The sequence below is a fragment of the Ochotona curzoniae genome, unplaced genomic scaffold (genome assembly GCF_017591425.1).
Source record: "Ochotona curzoniae isolate NIBS_2020 unplaced genomic scaffold, NIBS_Ocur_1.0 contig_1, whole genome shotgun sequence".
Lineage (NCBI taxonomy): Eukaryota > Metazoa > Chordata > Mammalia > Lagomorpha > Ochotonidae > Ochotona > Ochotona curzoniae.
Window position 1 is genome coordinate 13835107 of NW_024464918.1, and position 12651 is coordinate 13847757.

Below are 12651 nucleotides of genomic sequence, written 5' to 3' on the forward strand. Positions count from 1 at the left end.
TCAACCATTCAGTTTCACAATCCTTATAAGTCACCCTGAGTGACCTGCAGTTTCTGTCCCTATAAAATGGAAGTCATGATTTTTACTTCGAAATATATATGTTAGTGATTTTTGATGATGGATATTGCTGTTTTCATAATATAGACTGAAGGCTTTGAGCAATAATCATTTTCTGCTCCAGCCCTTTTCTAAACTTCCCATTGGATGAGGAATGTTTATCTAAAAATGTTTACATTTTCTTTTCAAGAAGGAGACTTAATGATGAAGCATTTACAAAGTTTCCGATCCTCTCAAAAAAGTTACCCATTAAAAAATCTTTAGCATTTCATAAATTAAATTTTATGTCTATGTTTTATTTGATCAGATTTCACAATGCTGGTAAAGATTTGGGTAAAATATATGTATTCTCACCGAAACAATGAAAAGCATGCTTTTAAAACTTGAAATTGCACCCTTGGGTTTCAAGTTCTGTTGTGACTGGGAAAAGCTGAGATCTTGAGGGACTTTCTGTTAGTGAAAAGATAAAAGTTTTTTTTTTTCTTTTTCTCAAGTCTTCCATCGTTCAAGTTTGGTTCTAACAGCCGACTCCTTCTCTTTTTCATGTGTGTTGAAAAGCAGCTACTCCCTGTATCAAAGCCATCAGCCCGAGTGAAGGATGGACGACGGGAGGCGCCACTGTGATCATCATAGGGGACAATTTCTTTGATGGGTTACAGGTCATATTCGGTACCATGCTGGTCTGGAGTGAGGTAGGTGTTGTCTGAGCATTAATATCTAATAACTTGCTCTAGTTTAAGACACTCTCTATGCTTGAATTTCTAATAGAGTGTGTAGAACTTAGTGGTGCTTCTCTGGGTGGGCAGCTCCGATCTATAAGACTTTGGGAAGCTAGGAAAGATAATGGACTAGGTTATATTGGAATGACTGTTATTCTTTGGCTCATAAGCACTGGGGGAGTTTCTGTTTATTGACTTGAGCTGTTGGGCTTGCTGTGGCATGGAGGTTCTGTCATTGGGAATGAGATACAAAGTCATGAGATACCTCAGAAAAGTTCACCCAAACTTTGGAGAATTGTCTCCTGTGAATATTTTGTAGATGGAATCTGCTGTGGCTCAGTCTTCCTGGAACACTATTTAAATGATAATCTGGGGTCCAGAGCATTCTTGACTTACTCATTGGCTCTTCATTAGGAAACCAGTGATTTTTCTAGAATAACCTAAAAGACCACAGAACATTTTTCAAGCTCAGAGAATCTGCAATGGGAAATGATGCTCTTTTCTTTCTGTGATTCTTTCCAAACATTGTGATCACTATTTTTTAAATATTTTAATTTTAATTTTTATTGAAAAGTGAGATATACAGAGAGGAAGAGAGACAGAGAGGAAGATCTTCCATCTGTTCAATCACTCCCCAGGTGGCTGCAATAGCTGGAGCTGAGCCAATCCAAAGCCAGGAACCAGGAGCTTCTTCTGGGTCTCCCCCATGGGTGCAGGGTCCCAAGGCTTTGGGCCATCCTCGACTGCTTTCCCAGGCTACAAGTAGGCAGTTGAATGGGAAGCAGGGTCACTGGCATTCAAATTGGTGCTCACATGGGATCCTGGTGTGTGCAAAGCAAAGACTTTAGCCACTAGGCTATTGCACTGGACCCTGTGATCATTATTTTAACATACTAGTTGCCTTGTCAGGCAATAATATGCGTTAGTTATACATTAAAGATGCAACAGCAACTTTCATTTGTTCTGTTAAGTCTGAGCCTAGATTTCTTAACTATGTTCAGAGCCCTTTCTCCTTAACCTGCCATTGAAATTTAGTATGAAAACAATGAGACAGCTCAAAGGTGCAAAGATTTGATTGACTCAGCTTGCTTTGTTAGTAGCCCTATTAATTGCTTAACCCTATGGAAATTTATTGTATGCTGTATAGTGTGCTGCCTTCTTTACACAGATGTTTCTTTTTTACTACCCTCTCTATGCTGACAGATAAATACTCTTAGCAGATGTCTACTTGATAGGAACACAGAGGCATAGGGGACAGGTAACACGAGAGCAGCTTCCAGAGCACATGGAGGGTAACAGATAGGGATGTGGCTGCACAAAGAAGGCAGAAGCAGAATGGAGGTAGAACTCAAGATTTTCTCTTTCATTCATAGTTGTCCTTCCATCTTGATCTTGTGTGTTTTCCATGAGAAGGATTGTAGAGATGAACAGACTTAAGAGGGCACCCAAGGCACCTGTTCATCTTCTATTTTGTGTATGTTTCTCACTGAGAGTAACCCACTCAGGCAAGCCCCTTCCAGCTCAGGATGCTGCTGCTTTTGCATTTCCTACTCAATTGATGAGAAATGCACTTGATCAGAGGAGCAAAGCTTTCATAAAGGTGAGTCAGAAGTAGGCTTCTCTGTTGACTCACTAAGTTATTATCCAGGATTCAACATTTCAGACACAAAAGATAGGCTGGGCTCCTTCATTCTTCAGTGGAACCTTTGGCTTGTAAGTTAGAAGCGTCACATGCATGGCTGAGTCTATTGCCAGGCTCTAGTCTGTCTCTTGGGAGACAGCAATCCTCACCAAGACAACCCTGGTAGATCTTGCGGGTTGTATCTTCATCTCTTCGAGTTGGGAGAGCGAAGAGTAAATACGGACTCCTTGTTTCAGAAACACCTGATAAATGGGGCTCAGGTTTGTTAGTCTTAAGGGCAGTTTGAAAAGAAAAATGGATTAGTCTGAAGTGTCATTTAAAGCATCATGCATTTGCCCTAATGATTCAGTCATCAGTTGGACTGCTTAGATCCCACGTGTGTGGAGTGTCTGTGTTTAGCACTGGCTTAAGTTTCTAAATGAATCTAGCTTCCTTCTGATGCGAGTCCTTGGAAGCAGCGAGAGAAATTGCTGCTACTCTTAGGCGAGACCAGAGTTGAATTCTGGTTCTCAGAGTCTGCTTTAGTTATTGCAGACTTTTGGGCAGTGACTTATCAAATGGGAACTCACTCTGTGTGTGTCTGCCTGGCTATCTCTTTGTCTCTCTGATTCTTAAAAACAACCGAAACAACTAAAGTTCCTATGCTCAATTACCCAAGTAATCAACTGCATGTGGATTTAGGATACATCATGGAAACATTCAGTTGCATCTGTACTTTGTCCTTGCTTTTGATAGCATCCCCTGTTTGCTCTTAGTTTCTTAACCTTCTTGTCCACTTTTAAGGGAGGTTAACATGTAACTTAGATTTATTCCAGTTACTTTCAAAGATCTGTTTCTAGGCTTATGTTGTGGCACAGTAGACTAAGTTACTGCATGCAATGCCCACATCCCAGATGAGAGGTATCCTAGCTGCTCTGTTTCTCTTCAGTCTCCCTGTTTATGTGCCTGGGAATGCAGTAGATGGCTCCAGTACCTGGACTGCTGAAACCATGTAGGAGACCAGGATAGAGTTCCTGGTTCTGTTTGGTACAAGTCAGTATCTGTGATCATTTGGGGAGTGAGCCAGTGGATAGATGACCTTGCTTTCTCTTTCTCATTCCCCACTGCTGTGTGTGTGTGTGTGTGTGTGTGTGTGTGTGTGTGTGTGTGTGTGTGTGTGTGTCTTCATCTTTGTCTCTATATCTCTATTTCTCTTTCAAATAAATACACAAAAATTTTAAAGGGTGTTTTAATAAACACAATGGATGGAACAAAAGAAAAGAAAAAAGCTCATTCAAGCACTTTTCATCTTCCATTCTCTGTCCCTCCTGCTTCTCCCCTTGTATGGCCTATAGCCTGTCTTATCCTGGAATTCAGGCTGGGTCCAGCCATGGAATGTCAATTAAAAGTAGTGGATGCATGCATCTTCTTTGCTTGCTTTCAAACTGATCCCAGTTTGGCCTAGGTTACTAATCACCTATCTGGTGGAATCTACTACAAAAATTCCCTAAATATTTGAACATATATTTTAAAGATTTTTATTTTTATTATTTTTTCATTGGAAAGGCGGATATACAGAGAGGAGAGACAGAGAGGAAGATCTTCCGTCCGATGATTCACTCCCCAAGTGAGCGCAACGGGCCGATACTATGCCAATCCGAAGCCAGGAGCCTCTTCCGGGTCTCCCACATGGGTGCAGGTTCCCAAAGCTTTGGGCCGTCCTCGACTGCTTTCCCAGGCCACAGGCAGGGAGCTGGAAGGGAAGCGGGGCTGCCGGGATTAGAACCGGCGCCCATATGGGATCCCGGGCGTGCAAGGCGAGGACCTTAACCACTGTGCCACCGCACCGGGCCCTGAACATATATTTTAAAATAAATGAATCCCCTGTAGCAGTAGCAGTTGAGTACCTGGGTTGAAGAATTTCAGTTATCGCATTAACGTGATGATTTTCAGAATAATGATCCTTGTAGAAATCTTTTTGTGTAATGTTATAACGTCTTTGTATTTAGTTCTCCATAAAGGCTATTTGGCAGGCATAATTTTTCTCTGACTTTGTGTACAGAGTGATAATTTGCTACTGATCCAAATGTAATTATGAGAAATATAGAAATAGCTCATGCTTATTAAGGATTTACTATATGTAGGCACTTGATGAATGTCTGTCTGTTGAATCCTCCTGATATTCCTGGGTTAGATAGTCTTGTTATTGTAATCTTAAATATGAGTAAACAGTTTTATAGAAGTTAAAGGCTTATTTAAGATCATACAACCAAGTAACGCTAGAAATTTTGAGCCAAACTGTATATTTTTGCACAGAAAGGTGAAGTCTTCATTAACAGGAGGGAAAATGTAATCTTGAAAGAGGGAAGAATGATAAAAGGAGAAGGGGGAGGGAAAAAAAAGTATGTGTATAACAAGTCAGGTGTATAGTAATATAAAGTAGTAGTAGTAGCAATAGCATTAAGTGGCAGCAATGATAGTTGTTGTTTTTAGTCCAATAAAACTATATGAGTGTCTTTTGTTTTTATAGGAGCAAGAAGTTATGAGGCAAGTTTGAAGTCATTTCTCAAGGTTTGCATTAGGGTAGTTTCATAGCTGAGTACTGGGAATATTTAAAAGAAGACATCAATGAAAAAGCTAAAGAAAGTACACAGTGCAGCTAATATTAAAGACGTTCACTGAGCACTTAGTTTCTATTGGGCAGTATGCTAAGTGCTTGGAATAGCTTTCTTGTGAGCCTCACAACCATGAATGCTGCTTTCCTTTGGTTCCTGAGGAAATTGATGCTGTATGCTCACCTGTACGTGGCATAGTACAACAGTGACTCACATTCCAAGGGAAGGAAGGGTTAGCATGTATAGAGCCAGTGATAAGAGAGATTCTTTTAGTTTTCTAGTTGTATATGTTTGTGGTTGGAACCCCTGGCTTCTAGGTAGAATTTGTTCCCAAATAATAAAGGGGAGATGCCTTATGCCTGGAGGAAGAAAGCCTGTTTAGAGTTCATATCCACAGTGTGGGTTTCATATCTAGAGGGAACTCCTACTTAGCCAACACCACATGGTGTCCTGGGCAATAGGTCATCTCTAAAACCCAGTCCTTTTAATTTTAAGTAGAGCTTTTATTATTATTTTTCTCTAGTTCCTCATGCTGTATTCCAAAGCACCCAGGAAGCAGACTGATGGCCAGGCCAGAAGATAACATTTGAGATTAGCAGCTGATGCTATCACACTGCAGTCTGTTTTTAGCTAAGGAATTTTTCAGAGTCTGAGAAAATAAGATTGGCTTAATTTACCCTCATCTGTGCTCTAACCCTGCCACCCACTCTCTTTGCAAATGAGTAGTTCAGTCTAGCTCCCTGCTTGCCCCCTGAGGGTGAGGAAAAAGAAAAGTGACACTCCACTGCTTCTTACACGGGCTCTCAGCTCTCAAGTACACTTGGCTTACGTGTGAACTGCGTTTGTGTCTTGGTTACTCTTCCATTATTATTACAGCCAATTCTCCTGTAAAAAAATAGTATTTATTCATTTATTTGAGTATTAGAGTTATGTAGTGTGAAGGAGACTCAAAGAAAGAGATCTTCTATCAGCTAGTTCACTTCCCAAATGACCATAATGATCAGGACCTGGCCAGGCAAAAGCCAGAAGCTTCTCCTCTGGCTCCTGGGTGCAGAGGCTCACATTAGCCATCCCTCGTTGCTTTCAGCAAATTAGCAGCATGCTGGGAGAGAAGTGGAGCAGCCAGGATTTGAACTGACACCCCTGTGGAATGCTGATGTCCCAGGCAGTGGCTTCCCTTGGTATGCCACAACACTGAACCTTTCTCTTTTTTACAGTGTAAATTGTTTTACTGTTATTCTTGGATTCATTATTCTGACTTCTTCCAAAAGACTGAAAAAACTCCCCCAAAACTTCCTAGTTTTTTTTTTCTCTGACCACATCAAGCCTGGTGTGTGTGTGTGTGTGTGTGTGTGTGTGTGTGTGTGTGTGTGTGTGTGTGTGTGTGTGTGTGTGTGTGTGTGTGTGTGTGTGTGTGTGTGTGTGTGTGTGTGTGTGTGTGTGTGTGAGATCTCGGTGCATTTAAGGTGAGGATTTTAGCTGCTAGGCTACCACACCGGGCACTTAGTGTTTTGTTTGAAGAGTCTTCCAAAAAGAAACGCAGATTTTAATCTCATTCTCTTCTCTTTTTTTGTGGGTATACCATTGTTTCCACACTAATGTCATCATTTCTCTCCCCACTTCCCCCCACCCCATATCTGGGGTCAGGGAAGAAACAAAGGGAAAAGCCCCCCCCCCTCCCACCAATCCCAGGTCCCCGATGTGAGGCACACTCCGAGGGTCCTGATCAAGCAGTTTTGATAGTGCAACAGTTCTGAATTGTGCCAATCTTGCCATTCCAGTCACGATGAAACCTATTCAGAATCCACTGGCTGACATAGTCTCTTCGTGGTTGGAGTTCTGAGATCAGTAGTTCAGTTGGAGGGATCTCCAAAGAAGCTTCATTTGAGATGATCCCAACCTGATTCTTGCATGAGTTTCCCAGTGCAGGGTCCGGCACCGGCCATTTCCCCAATCAGCTTATGCACACGCTGGTCGTTGCAATTGCTGGGTCAGTTCTGTTTCCAGCCCTGTCTTCCACTTGAACCAATGAGTGTTGTAGTCCACCTCGATCCTACCCACTTCATACTCGGTCCTCAAGCATACCAGTGGGAGCTGCAGCCTAGTTGGGGCCACTCCCCATAACCCTCCACCAGGCCTGCTCCCTACCCTGGTTCCTATGCGTGCCAATATGTACCGCAGGCTTATTCTGTCTGTCCCACTTTCCATTTAGCTCTTGTACTTCTCAGTGGGCATTGAAGCCTAGTTCAACACAACCAGCCCTACTATCCAGCCCACACACATACTGACTGGCAGGTGCCTTTCTGTCTAGCCACCCCTGCCCCTGTCCTGGTTTTCGTGCTCTCCAGTGGGAGTGGTTACCCATGAGAGAGGTGCCCACTATCTCCCTACTAGGTCACTCCCACTCCCAGGTTATGTACTCTTCAGGTGGTTCTGGCATTTAACTTGACAGAATTAGCCCCCAGTGCCAGCCTCTGCCATCTGATGCTGCAGCAAAGCCCAACCAACCCTCAACAACTCTAATTTTTGCTTGCACCAGTCGAAACAGTCTGCCCAATCTGGCCCTTCCCTAATCTAGCTCACATGAATCTCATTATTTCCCATGAACTTTTGGAAGATCCTTGATGTATAACCTATATCTTGTGTGTATAACTGCACACACAAGATAGCTGTGTGCAGTTACTCAACGTGGATTCTGGTTTTTCATATTCAGAGACCTATTTGCCTGTTTTGTTTTTCCATCTGTGTGTGATTTGGAGCAGACAGTAGCTGTAGAGCTCATAATTATTTGAATACCTTCTTTTGAATTTCTCTAATTTATGAACAATGAGTGTTAGTTGTTTGCTTACTGGTTGTCTAACAGAGGGCTAGGTATTACAGATACTTACAGTTTGTTTTTGTGGGACTTCATGTTTTATTTGGGAAAAAAAAACCAACTTGCTCCCAAGATGCGAATCAGAATTATATGATATGTTTATATCATCTAGTATTACATTTGTGGCTTGATACTCAAGGCAAGATTCTAAAAACTGGAAGGATAATCATAAGCTGAATGGTGGTAAATTGATCAAGTTTCTATTCTATGTGGATGGATCGTTGCTAGATATTTCAGGCCATCATGACTCCTTTATTTCATCATATAAATATTTGTGCGAATTAGTGTGGCTCAAGGAATAGGGGGAATTGAGGACAATATTCTAAGAAAAGGTTTATTTAGATTCCATGTGGTAGCAGCGGGCAAGGAGCCAGTCTAAACACCTACTTATTGTATTCTCATGGTCCTGAGGATCTGGATTCAGCTGGCCCCGGGACCTATTTTCTTTTCTGATAGAGCAGGGCTTGGACTGATTTTTTTTTTCAACTCAGTGCTAGAATTATAGTAATTTAATGTTTTAAAACATGCATTTTTTATTTTATTTGCAAAGCAGAGTCAGAGGGAGAAAGAGACAGAAACACACAAAAAGACAAAGAGGGATGTTTCTCAGGCTTGTTCCTTTCCACATGGCTACAACAGCTGAGGCTCAGCCAGCCTGAAGCCAGCAGCCTAGAATTAAGTCCTGGTCTCAGGTGGATTGTAAGGAGCCAAAGGTTCCTGAGTATCTTTTGCTCCCCAAAATGTGCATTAGCAAGAACCTGTAATTACGGTGTAACTAGAACTTGAACCGCACACTCTTATGAGATGTGAACATCCCAAATGATGACTTATTGTTGCAGTCAAAGCCACTCCTATGTAGAATTTTTCTCTGAGCTTTCTTCTTAAAAAGGGGCAATATTGGTGGATGGCAAGCAGCATGCAAATATCAGGTTGATTTGCAAAGTTGGACAATTTAGAGATAAAATTTATCAATCTCCCTATTGATAAATGTCAGTCAATATTTCTGCTCTTTTCAGATTTTGGAATCTGATAAAAACATCCGGGTGGTACCACAGTGTTGCTATAATTCATCTTCTGGTTTGTTCTGTGTTTTAGCAGTCTTGTGAGGTGTTAGTAGATGCCTCATGGGAGATGAAGGAGTCAAGAAAGTTTAGGGAAAATCTTTAGCTCATCCTGTTTTGGGCTGTGCAGAACCTTGAAGTATCAACAGGCACTTTGCAAACCTGCAGGGAAATTTTCAGCATGTCTCAATATTATGTTTTGATTTGACAGTCTGAGTTACAAAGAAGGAAGAAAAAACAGAGAACTTCCATTCTCTGGTGCTCTCTCCGAGTGGCCACATGGCCAGCAATGGGCCAGGCCAAAGGCAGAAGCCAGGAGCTTCATCTGGGTTTTCCGTAGGTGGTAGGGATCCAAGCTACTTGGATCATCTTTCCCAAGCGACTAGCAGAGCTGGAGCAGAAGTGAAGCAGCCAGGTCACGAACTAGGGGATGCCAGCATTGCAGGTGGCAGCTTTATTCAATATGCCACAGTGCCAGCCCCTTAAACTTTTTTGACTCTACTTTTCTCCCCGTAAGGCTCACTTCCACAAGAAGACAAACTGATGATGGTTGAAGTGCGTTTTGATTTCATGTCAGTGAAACCGGTTCATTAAAATCAGTTATAAAGAGATTGGATTGGGATAGAAGTGAGAAAATTGTCTGAAATATTTTCAAAGTATCCAGATTAGACCAGAAATGTTGAGGGCCATTATTTTTTAATGCTGCAAGACTTCCCGTACAGTTTACATCTGGTTTTAGTCAGTGCTCACTTGATGTTAGATGCCATGTGATTCTGCAGGACAGTTGTATTCAAAGATTGGTGATTCCGCTTAGCTCAGATGGGAGAGGCCTACGTTTCACCCTTTAGGGACAAGTTAGTGTCACCAAAGGATACACATTGTGTTTTTCATCTAGATGAAGGTTTTATGCAACAGCATTTCCAGAGATAGGGAGTAAAGTTGAAAGGTTTCTGGGAGAAACTTGTAGGTGAATACAAGGGGACCTGTTCAAAACCTATGTGGAAAATGGAATAAAAAGAGTTTTTAAGTTCATACATGGCTTTTCCATAATCCATTTTTTCAAGAACTTTTAAAAGAAGACTTTTCATATCATTGAGTAAATGAAAGTTTAGAGGAGTTGAGAAATATTTTTGTCATTTCAAGTTAAAAAATAAATGAGAAAAAGGTTTTAAAAGTAGTTCATGATTTTTTTTTCTTCCTATCTCATTTGACCACTAGCTCAGAGGAATGATTATGAATTTAAAGAAGAGTTTTCATTCCTTTTTAATGTGAAAAAGTGAAAAGCTAAAACATGTAGCTTTCCCAGGCTTTTGTACCTGACCCTTTACTGAGCTGTAGAGACAAAACATTTTCAGTCCTGTAAGGGGTGCTTTTCAGTCATTAAGGACAGCATTTTTACTTTTGGAGGAAAATGGGGTCCCAGAGAAGCCGATGACAGCTTCCCAGATTTCAAGTGTAGTTATATCAATACATCTAGAGCACATTTTATGCTACCTACAATTGGAAATTCCCTAACAGAAATATGATGCAATATAAATAGTTGTGTTCATTTATTTTACATAATAACGCTTTCCTGTGCAAATATAATTCATGGTTGTTGAATGCTTGGATTGAAAATAACTCGCGATTGTCCTTTTTACTTAAATGCATGTGTAAATCTAAGTTTAGACTGTACTTATAGGTGACCTATTTAGATTTTAAAGTTTTACGAAATTAAGAGGCAGAGAGGACTGTTTGCTGATTCACATTACAAATGTTTCTGACATTTGGTGCTGAAGCAGTAGCTAGAACACAATCCATGTTTCCTATAGGGGCTGCAGGAAGCCAAGTAGCTGAGTCGTCCCCTGCGGTCTTTAGGGTATAGAACAGGAGGAAACTGGAGTTGGGAGTTAAACTCAGGCGCTTTGATGGAATGGAGGTATCTTAATCAATAGGTTAAATTCCTACCACTGACCATGGATTATATAGAAGATGCTTGATGCAAAGTTATAAAATATTTGTCTGACTTGATTACAGTAAGCTTTGACTTTGACTTTGAAAAAGTGCTTCAAGCTGAAGTAATTTTATGGGGAATCATTTCTCAGTGAACCGGCATATTTAATAAATGGTCTAATGTCCTTTTTAATATAGTTGTATGGTAATCTCCACTAGGACGTTACTCCGAAAACGTCCTAGTCTATATTTTTATTTTAAATGACTAAAGCACTTGAAATCTATCCTCTATGTAGATAATTAAAGTACAGTTTGACATTTTCAGTTACTTGTTTACAGTGGGTTTAGGAGGTACACATGTATGTGCATATAACTTGAAAATAAAAACCACAGAAGTGTGATGCATTGCTAATTGTAATAGGAACCAGAGACTTCATATCTAACTGCAATCACTGAAATGTCTATGAAGAAATTGGTATTTATATCGTGTTCCTTTGCTCTGTGTGTTTAGTACTGCTTTCCAGGGTAGGCATTAGTGATCAGTTGGAGTCAGAAGCTAGAGTCAGGTATCTGCCCAGGTACTGTAATGTGGTCTGCAGGCATCAGAACTGCTAGACTAAATGGCTCTCTGTTAAACATCTGTGCTACTATTCACCATGGTTTCTGTCCTACTGACATTGAGTTCTTAGCTCCTCTGGAGCTTGGATTGATTTTTTTGTTCCCGTCCTTTTGTCTTGTTCTTGCCATTCCTTCCCTCTCTAGCACCAGCCCTGTCAAATGAGCTTTCTCCTCATTTCTATGCTTTTATTCATCATGCTTTTAGAATCTTGTAAAATGTCACCTTTTCCTGGGAAACCTTTCCTTCTTGTTCCAGGTATAGTATATTTGCTATCTTCATTCCAAGATTGATTCATTACTACTATATGCATATATAGATTCTAATATATACATATGATCTATAATTTATGTAATATTTTTACTTTTAATTATTATAATGTAAGGACATATGCTATCCTTTGAGACAGGATTAATGCCAGATTTTGCTTCAGTTCTCATTGTTCCTAGCATGAGATGATGAACATTAATGAAAATTCATTGAATAACACTATCACCTTAATTTTCATTCATTAAAGAGATGCCCCTTACTGGAAAATATTGTATTTGATGATGATTCACAATATTAGTACCTCCTGAATATGTGGGTGGGTAGTCTATGTTTGACTAGTTTATATTTACTGTACAACATGTATGCACATGAATATTTTCGTGTTACTCCACTGGACATTATGAGGAGCAATCAGTGATAAAAGTGATGATTTTCAAGCGGTTGATATAGGTGATACCTTTTCTTGAACTCATTGCAAGCATTAGATCAGTGAATTTTTATGATGACACTTTAGAGAGCTAATCTTCTCCACCTGAGATGTCCTCCCTCAAAATAGGAAACAGAAAGAGTAAGCATAGAGGCACATTGTATATATATGCAAGTAAGGTGTTAAAAATAGGCTCAGGCACTGCAGCAGTGACAGTTGGTGGCAAAATGTCAAAGGCAGAAATGGAAAGCCTAGAAGGTACCTATGGAATTACACATATTACCGTGTAGCACATTAATGACCACTCACAATGACAGTGGATCTGAGTCATCAAGAAGAGGCTGACAATTATGTCAGTAGATTCTGCTTAAAACAGCAAATTGTGTCTAGTGTATCCTCAAAGGACTCTTCCAGCAGAAGCAATTGTAGGACCACAGTATTAAAAGGGGTTTGGCTTC

The 12651-nt window shown here is 40.5% G+C and overlaps 1 protein-coding gene across 9 annotated transcripts in view; it reads left to right on the forward strand.

Annotated features, from left to right (window-relative positions):
- Positions 1-12651, forward strand: part of EBF1 (EBF transcription factor 1) — a 390172-nt gene that overhangs the window by 284971 nt on the left and 92550 nt on the right. For 7 of the 9 annotated variants that reach the window (XM_040987396.1, XM_040987644.1, XM_040987810.1 and 4 more), the window contains one exon: positions 619-749. In XM_040987396.1, the coding sequence (XP_040843330.1) occupies positions 619-749 (131 nt within the window). Of the gene's footprint in view, positions 1-615; positions 750-12651 lie in introns of all 9 variants that reach the window. The other 2 variants (XM_040987314.1, XM_040987460.1) reach the window with 1 other exon arrangement.